The following is a 17,977-nucleotide window of genomic DNA, read 5'->3' as shown; positions in this document are numbered from 1 at the left end:
TGGGCAAATCGGACGCATTTGATGTTTACACGTTACGGTTGTCTAATCCAACCTAACTGACCCAATTTATAGTTTCATGCGTTTCGTTACTGAAATACTTTGAATGCGTGGAATCGCTACCGGTCTGCTCGGAATTATACGAGATCGATAGATGTAAATAATTAAATACAAATAACACAGCTATCGAATATTCTCATTCGAAACTATATTGAAATATGAAGTATTTGATGCAATCATTTTTTATTGCTATTTGCAAAAACATTTATAAAGTTAATTGGCATGCCATATATTTTGAAAAGAAAAGTAAATGATACTAATCTAACTTCTAGAAAAACATATACATTGAATACAAACCGTGCTTCCAATAAATGCGTCGAGATTGTTCTCAGAAACCCAGTTTTAGTAAAAGTCACGCAGTGGAACCGCATTGATAGATAGACAGACATCCGGACAATATTCCTCGGCCTTTATATCCTCGACGGCCCATCTTGCATAAAATAACTTCTATATATTTTATTACAATATTTTTATTTATATGCTATATTAAGAGCTACTATAATACATGTGTTCATAGTAAATGACTTACATATTTACGACTAGGATATATATGATGCACAAATAGGTTTGCGGTTGTATCAGATTTGGTGAACTATATAGTCCGGGAAACAAATAGATTATTGTAAAATCACATAGTACCCATATTTTAATAAATTTGATTTATATAAAATTTTTCATTGGTGTATAATGTTCTAATTGAATACAGGTATTTTATTTTAATTCGAGTTAAGTAACTTTTTTTATTGAGATTTTTTAATTATATTATTTGTAAAATAATTAATAAAAAAAAACATTGTTATGCTGCTCCAAGCAAAGTCATTTTTATACGAACTGCGTTCCATAAAAATAATTTCTTGATTATTCCCAGTATTTCATAAAAAAATACAATGTTTACATATAAAATACTTAAAGTAAATAACATTATTATATGTGCAAAAAACCAATGCGGGTTAAGTTTAGAATTATTATTAGTACTCATGTATCTTAAATTTATGTTTATTTGTTACACACTTAATTGGCTGTTCTGAGTTAGAGTAACTTGTGTTTAACACATATTTAGGGAATTATAAAAATATTAAAAACATAATACTTTTAGTGAGATTGATTGTTTTTTTGTTGTCGTTTAGATATTTCTATATAATATTTAAAAGAAAATAAATATCAAGAGTTTATATGCTATATTTCTTATATTAGCCGGTTGGCCTTTAGGTGACAATACACATAAGCGAGATTTCTACAAGCTCATCTGAATATGTAAAGCCATTCAATCAACCAAACAGCAAAACTTAGTACTGTTGTATTCCGGCTTAAAGGGTGAGTGAGCCAATTTCACTAACGGTGCAAGGGACAACTCATCTTATCTCATGGTTGGTAGGCATTGGTGATGGCAGGAATGGTTTAATATTTCTTACAGTGCCAATGTCCACGGCCGTTGGTAACTACTGACCACCTGATAAGTGGTGAGCAGCGAACTGAAAATGTTATTGTAACATCCTACAGTTGTACGAGTTAATTATTCAATTTGATCTTAGTAATTAATAACTAATGTCTAGACATAAAAATAAATACGTTTCGGCGAGCAGAATGTTACATAATTTATTTGGAGTTTCTCATATTAATTATTCGTAGAAATAAAAATACTTATAAGTTCCTATTAAATAAACTTTTAGAAAATACTATTGGTGTAAAGTATTTTTACACGTTTTTTTCTTATTTACGTAACAAATATATATTTAGTTTTTCTCAGAAAAACTGCGACAAAAATTCCCTTTTTAAAACTTTACCTTCCACTAGATAAAAATAAGAGAAGAGTGTCTATAAATAAGACGTAAAACCAAACTGTACATTTAAAAAGTCGTATATAATACTTAAAATGAGTAATTTAGTTCCTTTTTTAAATTCAATATTTATATATTATATTACTGATGCACAGTTGATATAACGGCGTCGATGAATCAAAGTGATGGGGGTATTTGTGGAGGTAGTGCCACCCCCTTGCCTCCACTATCACTGGGTAGAAGGATTGTATAATATTTTCCATTATTTTAAAATAAACCTTTTTCATATTTATATAAGCACCTCCCCCCCCACCCGCTAGTACCCACAATACTAGTGTACCCCTGACAATGTGTATTCAAAATTTCATGATGAACGCAAAAGCGTAACAAACAAACACATAATCTAACTGAATTTGACATTTATAATATTATTTGTGGTTTAATAGAATTGTGCTTATTATATAATTTAATATAAACATTCAATATACTGATATTTCATAATGTTTTAATACTATTTACCCTTTTAATTGACCATCCATACAAAAATTTTTTTTAAAGATTATACAGAAGAAAAGCTTTTGATGAATATAAATAATACTAAGTTCTAGGTAATTTTATTCTAGTTAATTTTATATTCAAATGCTAATTCGGGTTCAGTGTATATTCTGGTTTCTTTAACGTATGAACTTGCCACTAATACCCTTGTGTAATTATCTTATGCTCGTTAGGTACACAATTTGTGTCGGTGTTCGAAACTTTACCGATTCAAGAACGATATTGTCTGAACCAGACTTAACCTCAATTGCTTAAAACATTTTCATACATACTGTATTTTAATTTGAAACGTTTATTGGAAGCTGTGTATTTTATAATTGACAAGCACAATATTTTCATATTGGGTTCGGTTGTAAAACTTAAAATCTTTAGCTGTTTCAAATAGATTACCAAAATATCAATCAAATTAAAATTAATTATTTATAAAATATGTAAAGTTTTAAAGCTTTATAACGTTAAAACTATTTAAAAATGTAATATTGAAAATTACCCTCCATTTTAATTTGAAGTTATACATTTTTAACATACTTTTAAACAGACAAGCGACGAATCGGACTAAGAATCTTAAAACTCTACAAATAAAATAAATAATTGCTTTAAAATCAAGATACGTTTCATTGACACTTTTTTCCACAGAACAGAAAAATATTATTATAAATATAAAAAATATTATTATTAAAAAAATATTACTGTTATTATTAATACATAATGTATTTTTCTGTTCTGTGCTTTTTTCCAATACTTTTTCGAAACCTGAAGCTTCTAAGCGACTTGTTAAACATTAAAAATTAATAAAAACTATCTCTTAAACAAACAAACTACGGTCTACGATTACGTATTAAATAGTGAAATGGCTGATATGTCGATGAGTGTTAGTCGTTTGAAAGTTTTGAATATTGAAAGAGATAAATAAATATACTTAAAATATCGTTTATTTTTACCCAGTTTTGTAAATATCACAATGGTTACTTTATAATGTCTCTAAAAGAGATAATATCTGTAAATATATTATATATATTAAATATATTTATAGAATATATTATATATATTAAATATATTTAATCGATAACTTTTCAGTAAGCATATTGGAGATCTACAAATCACTTATTAAACGTACGTTTTCGTGTACCCTTTAATATATTTTTTTCCATTTCACATTTTCGCTCCAACTATACATTATTGTCATTCATACTCACGCGTATTTTAGCACTATGTAGCACTGGGTTTGAGGAAGGTAATTCTACCAAGCTCTACACATCCTCATATGGCAGATTTTCATCCAACACATGTAGGTTTTCTTACAATGTTTTCCTTTACCGCCGATCACGTCAATTATAAAAATGAATTAAGCCCACAAAAATTCAGTTGTGCTGGCCCGGGCTTGAACTCGAAATCTTTCCGCAATTTAAGTATTCTAATTATTGAGTCACCTCGGCTGATATCATTTCGTGTAACAAATTGTTTTCTCCAAGGTCCAAGTATATTTTTTGTAATATTACCTATTAATTAAACTTATTTTAATAATACCCAGTATTGCAACTAGTTTAGGGGTAAGCATATTTCTATGTGTGAAATATTTTTCATTTGTATATGCAACTAGTGTATACAAAACGTAAAGCGTGTGCTATACTAATTTAGATAGATTACTAAATATTTGCATCTATAAATCTATTGCTTGTTTATATCCGAAAATGGTTTGAGTCACATATAAAAACATTTACCGTTGGTTTTTAATGGTCAATCTAATGAGATTTTGAGTTGCCCACGACTATTGGCTTGATAGAATAACTTTTTAAAATATCAATAACGTAATAGTAACCAGCACAGTTTGGTACAATGAAAAAATAATTTATCGGAATAGTTTATGTCGTTACGAAACATCATTCAGGGTTAATTGTAAACATTAAAATGATTCTTCTCGGTCGGAAAATATAACCGAACGTACGTCATTAAGTCATACCGAACGCCCAGTCTCGTAAAGCTACGTAATGTAATGTAGTTATATTTAACCTTCGATTAACGAAATGTGAGTCAGTCCATGTACTCTATTAAAAGCCAGAAGCAGAAAGAGCGTCTGTACAACCGTTACGTCTTGACGCAGGTCGACTTAAATTGTTCGTCTGTCAATCATTGGACGGCTATCAGGTAATATGTTTGTCATAAAATATTTATGTAGCCATTAACAATAATTAAATCTGATATTCAAGATATTCTACGAACATTGTATTGTATCCAGATTCCAGTGTATATTTCGGTTCTGCAGAATTATATAGTCGATATTCAGTGTGATTAGTACTTTATTGTTAGGTGTACTCTACGCGATCGTGTAAGGTATAGAACTATTTTGTTTTTTTTTTTATTAACGTAAGTAAACACGATACAACTGGGTCAAGTCTATTTAATTAATTTATTCGAAATATCAAAGTAATACATTAAAAGTGTTTTACTCGATTAATGTCTATAGTAAATTAAACGTAAATATTTTATAATTGCGAAGTAATGTTTATGAAAATTTTATTATAAGTTATATTTAAAGGAAAATGAGTAATACGTGATACGGATAACATGACTATAAAAAATAAATAAACAGAATTTAAAGATTAATGTAAATTAATAATTAGAGTACACATTTTCACTCCTAAGCATTATTTTTTAATCTCTAAAATATGCGGTTGATAAGCTCGGCCAGGTCACTGTGTGTGACACATCTGTTTCTGAAAGACAGCGAGGGTCCAATTCAAACGTCAATCTTAAGTTTCCGCTACATTGAAGTTTGCTCGTTCACCGCCAGTCTACCACAAATATTAATATTCGCATATATTGAAGAACCTTAATAGATTTAATTTTAAAATTTAAAATACAATTATGCTTAACGTACTATAATTTTTGGGTTTTAATGAAATTATATTTATTTTCTAGCGAATTAAAATTTTATGTTAATGTTCAAGCTACAATTTTTTTGTTGGCATGTGTGCTTCAAGCCCATCGACATAAGAACTGTAAAATATGTAAATATTTATTATACAATATGAGTACTATTACTTTTTAACTTTTGATAAAAAAATACTTGAACATCATTTTATTTAAAAAAAAAATTTTACTCAACAAAAGATAATTTTAATTATATATATAATGTTTTTGTAGTGATTAAATTATTTATAAATCTAACGTTTTTAATACGCGTTTTAAAATACAGTTATTATAAAATCAATTATATTTTGTTTTATAAAATCAATTATTTGACTAAAATAATAAAAAAAAAAAAAATGACAGTTATATTTCTGTGTCAACGTGTAAAATATTTTAGGTATAATATTTATTTTGTTTTCTATTTGATATAAAATATTTGTTTCTACTATACATATATTAAATACAGTTTTTTATTATATACAGCGTAGGTAATAAAACAGTCTGATAAAGGATAGGAAGCAACATTCCTATGCTTTAACAATGAAATATAAGTATTTTCGCATAAATTTTATCTTCGATACCATATCCGATTCTATAAATTTTATACGTTTTTCTCAATACCTTCGAACAAAACTAGAATGCTGCAAAACGATATTCGCTACTTGAATTGTATCGGAAATATTTCGTTTCTACTTTGGTCGATATTTATATAATAATGTATAATATTATTTTCTTTATTTATTTTATTCTTTATTATTATTTTTAAATAATAACAAAAACGCAAACAATTAAATAAATGCCTAAAAAAGAAACAGCCTGTAAATGTCCCATTGCTAAGACTAAGGCCTCCTCTCTATTTTGAGGAGAAGGTTTGGAACTTACTTCACCACGCTGCTGCAGTGCGGGTTCATGGAAACACAAGTGAAAGATCCAACACAAGCAGGTTCCTAATAAATCAACAAAAAGTGTTTACACTCAGTAACGTCTACTAATATATGTACATTGTGTATGAGGACCCATCAAGTTTTGTGTATTAATTAATTAAAACATTATTTAATTACAAAATAATGAAACACAGCAATAAAATACTCTATAATTAAAATGCTGACAATGCCTTATAATACTGATATGGATGAATAGCTGTTTACCTGCGGGCGACGCAAATCTTAACACATAGCTTTGTTTCCGAAAACAGATATTTATCGCTTTAATTTTTATGTATTATGTTATGTCCATTGTCATTGAGTGTTTTTATGTGTAACGTGTTACGTTTAAATAATTAAATTATTGACTTTTTGTCCCTTGTTCGATTCGTTTATTTATTGGTAATTATAAATTATATTATTTTTTATTTTAGAGTATTCTATTTAGTGCAAAATAAAATTGTCTAAATTAAATCGGTAAAGTAAGTAGGAAATTACTACACAAAGATTGGTTTAAAAAATTCAGAAATGTTATATAATTTTATTAAATTAGTAGGTACAACATACATATTAAATTAGTGCACACTTTTATTAAGAATAAATAAAAAGATACTTCGTATGTTGATTATCAATTCATAAAATTATTAAACTAATTTAATTTTCCTTTAATAGTAATGTTAATGAAACTCATACTAGCCAATCACAATACGAGTGTGTTAGTCAATTAAATTAAAAATATTAGATTTATAGTGTTATATAAAATATTTAAAAAAAATAATATGATATATACCGCTTCAGCTTGTTTATTTAATAAGCCCGAGAAAGCAGTTTTCATGTACTTACATTTATTTACGAGAATCATTTATCTCGTACTACGTGGTGGAGGAAGACCTCTTGACGGAACCTGTATTCGTATATCACCCACGGTTGTGTAGAGTTTGGTGGAATCAGCTTCAAATATCTTGCCCGTAAGAAGAGTGGAAGTCTTAGCCTCGCAGGCATTTAAGTGGTTATCTAATAATAATTATTATAAATAATACAAACTAATCTAAGTACATTAGCTTGTATTGTCACCAGTAATAAAAGTATGTGCAAAAATTAGGCTAAATTGCATGTGTTAAAAAGTTGAATAAACAAAAGCTTATGAAATTTCTTATAAAGTGTACTTGATTGAAGTATTTTGCAATTTAATTGTAATCACATTTTATTTTTATCGCTCGAATAAGTGCGTTGTCTGTGTGTGCGATGATATATTTTACAATCACTTTAGCCTTCGTTTTGGCTGTTAGTTCACATCATAGACTAAAATAATTTGACGGGAATGACCTCATTTCCACTCGTTAATTTGTAAGTATTATGTGCAGATGCTTGTTAAGACTGGACTGTGGCCGGTAATAGGTGCTTACGACTAAGTCTAATGGGCTTAAATCGACCTTGATTTGCCAATTGTTTTGTGTACTCTTTTTACCAGATAGGAATATATTAAGATAATTAATGTAATATATATAGTGCATATTCGTAGTGCATATTCGTACCCCAAAAAATAACAAGGCGTCTGTTGTTAACTTAAAAAATAATGCATATGTAAGTTTGTATATAAGAGGTTATTACAAAATTAGTATGTTCATCGATGATAGCACACCTCGGCATATGAAACGATCGCCTTCTGCCTATTTTTTATTCTGTAAACTATCACATAATGTGACAAAAAAACCGTTTATTATTGTTTTGGCAGTTATGGTATTAAGGTATTTTCTTATCCGAACCGGTGGTCAATTTTGCTTTGACTATAAATAAATAATTATAATGCTATTTCTTCTATTTCATATAAATTAAGACAAAGGAATTCGATTAATTTTTATACTGGCTGTGACAAATACAAGTACGGTCAAGTATATACTGGTGGTAGAGCTTTGTGCAAGCTCGTCTGGGTAGGTACCACCCACTCATCAGATATTCTACCGCAAATCAGCAGTACTTGGTATAGTTGTATTCCGGTTTGAAGGGTGAGTGAACCAGTGTAATAACAGGCACAAGGAACATAACATCTTAGTTCCCAAGGTTGGTGGCGCATTGATGATGTAAGCGATGGTTAACATTTCTTACATGCCAATGTCTATGGGCGTTAGTGACCACTTACCATCAGGTGGCCCATATGCTCGTCCGCCTTCTTATTCTATAAAAAAAAAGTACTAAATTAATTATATAGAAGATCTAGCCCATAAGAGCTCTCTAGTACAAAGAATCGATAATAGTTTGTTTAAGTTGGGAACATATTATTATCAATCAATTATTAGGTTTAAGTGTCGTGGGTTCAACAATGTCATAAGATCACTGGTTAAGAAATTTATAAACAAAAAACATAGGGTAGGGTAGGGTAAACATAGGGACACGTGATGATTACCCTGGGATCCCTCCCTAGAGAATGGAGGCCCGCATAGGCCGGCCGTCAGAGCGTCACGGTAGCATGCGCAAGTGATCACGTGGCGCTCCTCGTTAAGATGGAAAGGGTACCGCTTGTTTTTTAGTGGGTATTCCGATGTTCGGGGTGCACTCGGCACCATGGGCACCGGCGAGTCCACATATCCCCCACTGTTCCCGTGGGGGAAACGCGTAACGCGTTTTTCCAGCGATATAAAAAAGGGACATGTGATGATTAACAAACCTCTACTTATAGACATTGGCATTGTAAGAAGTATTAATCATTCATTGCACCTATAATAAACTACCAACCAAACGATCAATGTCGATCTTCGTCCAATTACATGGGTTCAATCAGAACAAGCCGAGATGGCCCTGTGGTAAGAACGCGTGAATCTTAACCGATGATCGTTGGTTCAAACCCGGGCAAGCACCACTGAATTTTCATGTGCTTAATTTGTGATTATAATTCTGCTCGTGCTTTACGGTGAAGGAAAACATCGTGAGGAAACCTGCATGTGTCTAATTTTACTGAAGTTCTGCCACATGTGAATTCTACCAACCCGCATTGGAGCAGCGTGGTGGAATAAGCTCCAAACCTTCTCCTCAAAAAGAGGAGAGGAGGCCTTTAGCCCAGCAGTGGGACATTCACAGGCTGTTACGGTTACGGTACGGTAATCAGAACAAGCACAGCATTATAAAGTTATTGATATTTGTCGATAGAATCTGATAAGATTCCTAACTAACCTGGTTTCTTCAGATCTAATTTTGTCCAAAACGACCTATAAAATAAACACACATGGATCTTTAAAATAGTATTTATTATTGGTTTTATGTAGGTTTATGATATTCAAATGTGCATATTGGATATTATAATAAAATTCTACACACTAAAATAGGTATAGGTAGGTTATGATTTTCTCATAAGATAAATACAAAATTCCTCTAAAACTAATTTGCTTGTAAGTAATTATAACTAAGTTTCATATAAAAGCGAATAAAAAATAATTGCTAATCTTTTATTAGATATTGCAGTTCAAAGTTAAAAATAAAATATTGTACATTACATTTTCAAGGGTTATGTCAGATTAAATATATTTACCATAAATGAATTTACCAGATAAAAAAATCACGAAATGTCCCAGCTGTAATCTTTACATTTATTTGATTTATACTAGTAATGCATTGAGACAAAAACTGGACAATTTTTACAAATAATCGAGGGCTGCTAATCGGGATTTCTTATAAAACCATCTCTCCAACAATAAAAAGCTTTAGACGCTTACTACATTTTCGTATCGCGAAAAAAAATATCTCCTATTTTTCAAACATAATATATTTATTTCTTAAATGTAATAAAGTTTTAATAAAATATTATAATAATATAGTAAAAATAACTGTACCATTTGTCAAATAGGTGTTAAAGCTTTTTTCATAAAAAAGTAAAGGAATATAATAGCGTGTTGAGAAGGGCGTGTGAGGGACGCACGGGTGAAATCTGAAATTTTAGGCGCGCTCTCAAAACACCCGATATATGTATAGGTTTGTCCGAATTAATCCAATTTTAATGCTATTATGAATATAATAAGTATAATCGATCGCTATTCTTAAACCGTACTTTATACATAATTACGTGTTACAATGGCACTTTATTTTATTTTAATTATATTAAATCTGAATTTAAATTAAAACAAGTGTTAAAGTTATGAAATATCGATAAAATATGACGTGTTTTGTCAGAGTTTGCGTCAGTGAACTATCAATCTGAGTATTATATATTTACTTTTATTTTTAAAATGAATTCTAGTCTCAGACATGTGTTATGTCTTAAATGTTTATATGTAATCTCGTGAAAACATCTTTACCTATTACATAAACGAGGTCATGTTATATAAATAATTTTCCAAGTTCAACAATTAAATCAAATGAATAACTTTGTATTCGTTCTCTCATACAATTAATTAACATTAGATAAAAAAATTCAAGTGTGATTGCAACTAATAATTTAAAATTATTATTTGGTTACATAACATTTTCAATATCACTACTAGGGAAAATAATTAGTAGCTGCTTATGCAACATTAATTATTTATTATTGACTTCAAATGTAAACGGACTTCTTGCGAAGTAAATCAAAATGTTTGGAAAAGTTTAATATACTCGTAGAATCGAACGCTCAGGAAATATGCATTGACTTTATGGAGTCGGAAACTTTATGTTCTTAATAAGCTTACATCTACTTTATTTGTTCTTAATTTTGTTGCTTTTCTTAGCAAAATATATTAATAATTTTTAATATCGATACATATTAAATAAACTTAATAGAAATGAGCTTGACATCTTCTAGAGAATATTTAGAAGAAACAAGAAAGCTGTTACATTTTTTTACTTTTTATAAAAATTTAATGTGAAATACATCAAATACAGAAATGGATCTGAACAACAAAACACAAATCTATGTATAAAAAAAAAATATGATAAAGCGCGATTAAAAACGTAATCTTTGTTTCAGATAAGCACTGAAACAAATAATCCTACCTCCAGTAAATGATGTAAATAAAGAAAATCTGTCTTACACGAACTACCTCAGAAATTTAGATAATGAAAGGCTCTTCGGAGAAAACGACTGGAATTTAGTTGAAGTGTCATTTTGAGATGCTAAGTTTTGTTGCAATGAAGTGAGAAGTTGGAAATGTCTGCCCGGGAAGTAGAATTGACTGGCGGTGCGCCGTGGGGCTTCCGAATGCACGGCGGCGCTGATCAAAATCAACCGCTAAGAATATCGAGAGTAAGTATATAAGTAATAATAGATATATTTATTTTAAAAAGAAATACTGTTGTTATTTTGTATGATGTGGTTACCCATGGTCTCATCAGGTACTAAGTGAAATTAGTTAAAAAAATGATAATAGATGGCGTTATATGTATTGTTTTGTTTTTATGTTTATGTAAAAGTCAAAACTATAAAATGCATGATTAGTTTTAATTAATACTTTTAATAATTTTAATTATGATTTCCCCGGTTTATGGTTATAACAATGACATTATTTATTATTTAATTTTGACATTTTTAACAATTACTGATGATTTTTTCTTACTTTTAATTTGAATTTGATTAGATTGAATCTGGAAATGCTATGTACACTTGAAATTGACATGCATATTAGATATACTATTACTGTTTTATAAGTTATTTTTATCAATGCTTTATATTTATGTTGTAAATGTGCTATTACAAATAAATAAATAAAACGAAAAAAGATGAATGCGAAGAGCATATTTTCTAACTTTAAAAAAAAGACTTAGAAAAAAGCAAGAGATTAGAAAGTCATGAATAAATGTTTTATAAAATTCAATAATATCGTTATATTTCTTGCGGCAATATAGTGTGCTACGTTGCAAGGCCACGATCTTTCTGAATAACTATATGTCTTAGATTCATAGATGGTACTCCAAGCAATTTTTATTTTGCATTTGGCTACTTACACAAATTATTATATTTTTTTCCATATATAACTAGCAAAATTCATTAATATAAAATAAATATGTATAGTAAATCTAAACTTCCAAGAGATTCAATAAATAAACAAGATACTAAGTTTGCAGTTTGCCTCTTTTTCTTGTAGATTATATATTATTTGCCGTGGAGTGCCGGCTTAGAATAGTACTCCCCCAATCTCATCCCGTGGGTGTCGTTAGAGGCGACTGAGGGACGGGGAAAAGGGGGGATGGGCAGCAGCGTCCCCCCTCCCATAAACATCTTACCCCCTACTGCGCTCGCCAACACGCCTGCCCAGCGCGGCGAGTATGGGCAAACCCCTCCCTAAATGGCAGATGCGCCCAAAAAAAGGCCCCCAGTTACCGGCAAGCCCGCTAGGCCCGACCAAGGTAGCGGTCGCGGTATCGGCAGGGCAGGGGGTGCTAAGAATCACCGGTTCACGGCAGGCAACGTATAATGGACGCTCGATGAGGCTGGACCATCACCTCGCCGAATTAGAAGTAGAGTTAAGTCATATAAACTGGCATATACTGGGGTTATCTGAAGTCCGAAGACAGGGGGAGGACACGATAACTCTAGAGTCCGGTAACTTACTCTACTTCCGCGAAGGTGATAACCTCTCCCAGGGTGGTGTCGGTTTTCTAGTCAAAAAGGATCTCATTAGCAGCATTGTGGAAATCAGTAGTGTGTCGAACCGGGTAGCGTACCTTGTCCTAAAACTTTCCGACAGGTACTCCCTGAAGGTTGTACAGGTATATGCGCCAACTTCGACATACTCTGATGATGTGGTCGAAGCGATGTACGAGGACATCGCAAAGGCCCTCAACGACACCTCGAGGGCCCACTACAATGTTGTTATGGGAGACTTTAATGCTAAAGTGGGAGTACAAGATAGCGGTGAATCGAAAGTCGGACCTTACGGCTTGGGCTGCAGAAATCACAGGGGGCAAATGCTGGTAAACTTTCTCGAAGCGCAGGGGCTTTTTTTGATGAATTCTTTCTTTCAAAAGAAGCCTCAGAGGAGGTGGACCTGGCGAAGCCCCGATAACGTGACAAGGAACGAGATAGACTTTATCATTTCGAATAAAAGGCACATATTTAGAGATGTTTCAGTGATCAACAGGTTTAATACCGGAAGTGATCACCGCTTGGTTCGAGGCACTCTAAATATCAACTTAAAAGCCGAAAGATCGAGAATGATGAGGTCTACTCTCCGACCTACCATGCTCCAAGCTGTCAAAATACTGCAAAACACATCCCGCAAGTGTTTTCCGCCACAGAGAAGAGACAACGCACCAAAACTCTCTGCTGAGACACTCGAGCTCATGAGAAAACGACGAGAACTATCATCGTTTTTGTCAGATAAGGCCTTAAACCGAACAATAAAAACGCTGACGCGACGCGATCTCCGACGCTCCAATACCCGTGCCATCAAGGCTGCGATTGAGCAAAATCGGGGATCGAAAGTGTTCGCTCGCAAGTTTGGGAGGCCGCGTCTGACAAAACTTAAAACTGAAAATGGTGGGGTCGTTACCTCTAGGCCTGAGATTATTGGAGAAGTAGAGAGGTTTTATGGGCAGTTGTTCTCTTCAAGATCGGATAAACCCGTGGGAATCAATATTGATGACCAGCGCGCCCCTCTTATGCGCCATTACTCCGAGGAGCTCCCGGTCGTTGACCAAGGAGAGATTAGGGCGGCTCTAGAACAGCTTAAAAACAACAAAGCTCCGGGAGATGACGGAATCACAACAGAGTTGCTTAAGGCAGGCGGGACCCCAGTCCTGAAAGAGCTAGCAAGCCTCTTTAATTTCGTCATCCAACATGGCAAGACCCCGGAAACGTGGAGCGGGAGTGAGGTGGTACAGTATTTCAAGAAAGGTGATAAAACCCTCTTGAAAAACTACAGACCAATCTCCCTCCTGAGTCACGTGTATAAGCTGTTCTCAAGAGTCGTCACGAACCGTCTCGCCAGACGACTTGACGAGTTCCAGCCCCCAGAGCAAGCCGGCTTTCGATCAGGCTACAGCACCGTGGACCACATCCATACTGTTCGGCAGTTTGTGCAGAAGACCGAAGAGTACAATCAGCCGCTGTGTATGGCATTTGTGGACTACGAGAAAGCCTTCGACTCCATCGAAACCTGGGCAGTGCTCGACTCATTGCAGAGATGTCATATCGATTGGAGATATATCGAGGTACTGAGATGTCTGTACAACGCCGCTACAATGACTGTCCACATCCAGGACTGTAAGACGAAGGCGATCCAACTGCGCAGAGGGGTGAGACAGGGGGATGTAATATCCCCGAAACTGTTCACCAACGCGTTGGAAGACGTTTTCAAAACGCTGGATTGGACTAGGTATGGAGTCAATGTAAACGGCGAGTACATCTCACACCTTCGATTTGCCGACGATATCGTCATAATAGCAGAGTCGCTGGAACAACTCACCGAAATGCTGCGTAGCCTAGGCGAGTCTTCCCGGTGTGTCGGTCTCGGTATGAACTTGGACAAGACCAAGGCCATGTTCAATAGGCATGTCGTGCCGGGACCGATATACGTCGAGGGGAAACCTCTCGAAGTTGTTAGTGAATATACCTACCTAGGACAGATAATACAAGTCGGTAGGAACAACTTCGAGAAGGAGGCCGATCGAAGAATTCGCTTGGGATGGGCAGCATTTGGCAACCTTTGTCAAGTCCTCAAGTCGTCTATACCGCAATGTTTGAAGACGAAAGTCTTCAACCAATGCGTCTTACCTGCCATGACATACGGTGCCGAAACGTGGACACTAACTGCGGGACTAGTCCACAAATTCAAAGTCGCTCAGCGTGCTATGGAGCGAGCTATGCTCGGAGTATCTTTGAAGGATAAGATCAGAAATGAGATTATCCGGAAAAGAACCGGAGTCACCGACATAGCTTGCAAAATTAGCAGGCTGAAGTGGCAGTGGGCTGGTCACGTATGTCGTAGGACCGATTGCCGTTGGAGCAGACGAGTCCTAGAGTGGAGACCGCGAATCGGCAAGCGCAGCGTAGGGCGCCCTCCAGCCAGGTGGACCGACGACCTTAAGAAGGTGGCGGGCACCAACTGGATGCGGAAGGCGGAGGACAGGGAGCTTTGGCGCACCTTGGGAGAGGCCTATGTTCAGCAGTGGACAACGATTGGCTGTTGATTGATTGATTGATTGATTATATATTATTCTTTGTAGATACTATTATCAGCTAATAAGCCGAGATGGCCCAGTGGTGGGACGCGTGAATCTTAACCGATGATCGTGGGTTCAAACCCGGGCAAGCACCGCTGAATTTTCATGTGCTTAATTTGTGGTTATAATTTATCTCGTGCTTGACGATGAAGGAAAACATCGGTAGGAAACCTGCATGTGTCTTTAGTTTCACTGAAATTCTGCCACATGTACAGTAACAGTAACAGATACACATGTGGCAGATATATATTCCACCAACCCATGTATCCACTGCATTGGAGCAGCGCGGTGGAATAAGCTCTAAACCTTCTCCTCAAAAAGGAAAAGGGAGGGGAGGCCTTAGCCCAGCAGTGGGACATTCACAGGTTATTACTTGTAATATTATACGTCTTTCTTAAATTAATGCAAATATTTGACATTTTGCAGAAAACTATCTTTTTGGATTTTTCCGTGGATTAATTTTGGCTTTTGATTGACAGCAACCATGATCACGTAATTTTTTTAAATTTAAGCAACACTATTATAGTTAAAAATATGCACTATGCATATAAATAAAAATTAGCGCGTAGCTATATTTTGTTTTGAAGAACTCGAACAGAACAATTTAAAAAAAAATGTAAGTTATAAGGTTACAGGTACAACATTGCGCAGTAGCAGCCTGGGAACACATAACTTAGCTTTTATCGCCATCTATAATTTTTTGCTTTTACATTACAACTAGAGGTGCTAGATGTCGCCTTATTTAGGAAATAAAAATAGCCCACCAAGAACCCTAAATTAGCGATGTCCAGGTATTTCAGTATGGGATTGCGTACGTACTGTACTAGTATAGTATTATATGATCTGTGGCTATACATATTTCATTTATACAATAAATTAAAATCGAATATGTTTTTAAATATTTTTTGGCAATGTTTTTTGATTTTTAATATATACAACAGTAATACAATTTTTATGGTGAAATATAAAAAAGTTAATAAAACGTAAAACTGTTTTGTTCGCAAAATATTTACCTAAGCGAACATTAGTATTATTAAAAGAACATCGAAAATAACAAAGACGTAATTCCTTAAAACATTAACAAGATGCCATTGTACAACATGCTATCATACACATATGAATTTAATATGGATTTATCCTCAAAATAAACAATAATCTCCTGAATAATACTTAAAGCAACATAGTCCAATAAAATTAAAAAGTAATTAATCATATCTTAATACTTACTTACCAGTGCTATAGACTAAACCATCTATCCGATAGTCAAGTCGGATTGGGCAAAAATTTGGCTACTAAGTTTTGCAGATTCTATTAAACTGAATCAAGAATTGTTTGTCAATATAATTAAACGACCGATTAATCTAACGGCCGATCAAAAGTCGGTAGTCTACGTTAGCTCCGAGACTCTGCGAGCTGCAGAGGAAATAATTTTCATTCATAATAAAATGTTGGCAATGATATACACTCTCGTATTACCACTAAATTTCATTAAATATTGACTAACCAAAACAAAAATTGTCAAGGGGCTTGAAAATAATATGAAACGGGTTTCTTGCAGTCATTTCATATATCTATAATGCCAACTATTAATATACATACAAATGTTTGAGTATTTGTTTACAAATATATATATTTGAGTATTTGTTTACAAATATAAGTGACAACTAAAGTTAAAAAAAATGTTAGTTATTGTTTTAGAAGCGCGAGTAGGTACTGTGGATAGAACTTGATAATTCAATTCAAAGAATTGAAATTCAATTCTGCCGAAGCAACGCTTAATATTCTTTGCGTTGAAAAAAAAACCTTTCAATAAACATTTATTGGTAATAAATAAATTTTGAAAAATGCTTATAATATTTTATGTGCAAACCCATCGCGGAGCGTGAAGCTTTTGCCAAGAGACATTTATCTGATATTATTTGTATAAAATATTAAAATATTTCGTTATAAATATGTATGTATATATTTTTTGGTATAGATAATTCAACTCGCTACGATCTTCATATTTATTTATCAAGAGTTTTACTTGTGAAGCCTAGCTATTAATTAGCACAAACTCGATAAAATCAATTAACTAGGGCGTCCTAAAGTAGGCACTGGGTATATTAAGGCTTAGTTCTAAATTACGCTATTAAAAATCTTTCTATAATATCTTGAGAGAACATCGCGGGAATTCTTTTATTCTGAAGGATCATTGCTAAAATGTTATTCTGTTTTCCTACTGGATGGATCATTACTCGTTTATTAAAAATGCTAGGCGCGTCACAATAACACTCCTTGCATATTTAAACAAAAGCATATTTATTATTACATGTTCTTTTGCTAAATAAAATAATAACTCTACTGTGCTCATAACGATGGTAAAATGCTTCATTCGATAGATTTATAACTATAAAAACTAAATAGTTATATCTTTTTTATTGGATGTTATAATTTTAACTTGATTTTATGCTGTTAACACAATGGATAGTTTTACATTATTAATATACAACACAAATAAATGTAAACGATATTAAATTTAAAATCTCTATTATGAGTATCATATGGCAGAGCAGACAATATGCGTATTCTATTTTATTAGTTTGGAGTGAATATTATATTATTATTATCCGTGCATAATTCAAACTT

At 33.1% G+C, this 17,977-nt stretch overlaps 1 protein-coding gene across 1 annotated transcript in view; it reads left to right on the top strand.

The window, feature by feature from the left end:
- The window catches only part of LOC126768858 (sorbin and SH3 domain-containing protein 1), a 150,863-nt gene that overhangs the window by 8,668 nt on the left and 124,218 nt on the right, over nt 1–17,977 (top strand). The window contains exon 2 of the mRNA XM_050487223.1: nt 11,157–11,432. Coding sequence (XP_050343180.1) covers nt 11,337–11,432 — 96 coding nt within the window. The 5' untranslated portion in view covers nt 11,157–11,336. The remainder of the gene's footprint in view (nt 1–11,156; nt 11,433–17,977) is intronic.

This window comes from Nymphalis io, chromosome 6 (assembly GCF_905147045.1).
Source record: "Nymphalis io chromosome 6, ilAglIoxx1.1, whole genome shotgun sequence".
Taxonomy (NCBI): domain Eukaryota; kingdom Metazoa; phylum Arthropoda; class Insecta; order Lepidoptera; family Nymphalidae; genus Nymphalis; species Nymphalis io.
The sequence above is the reverse complement of the archived record's forward strand: the minus strand, read 5'-3'. Positions and strand labels throughout refer to the sequence as shown.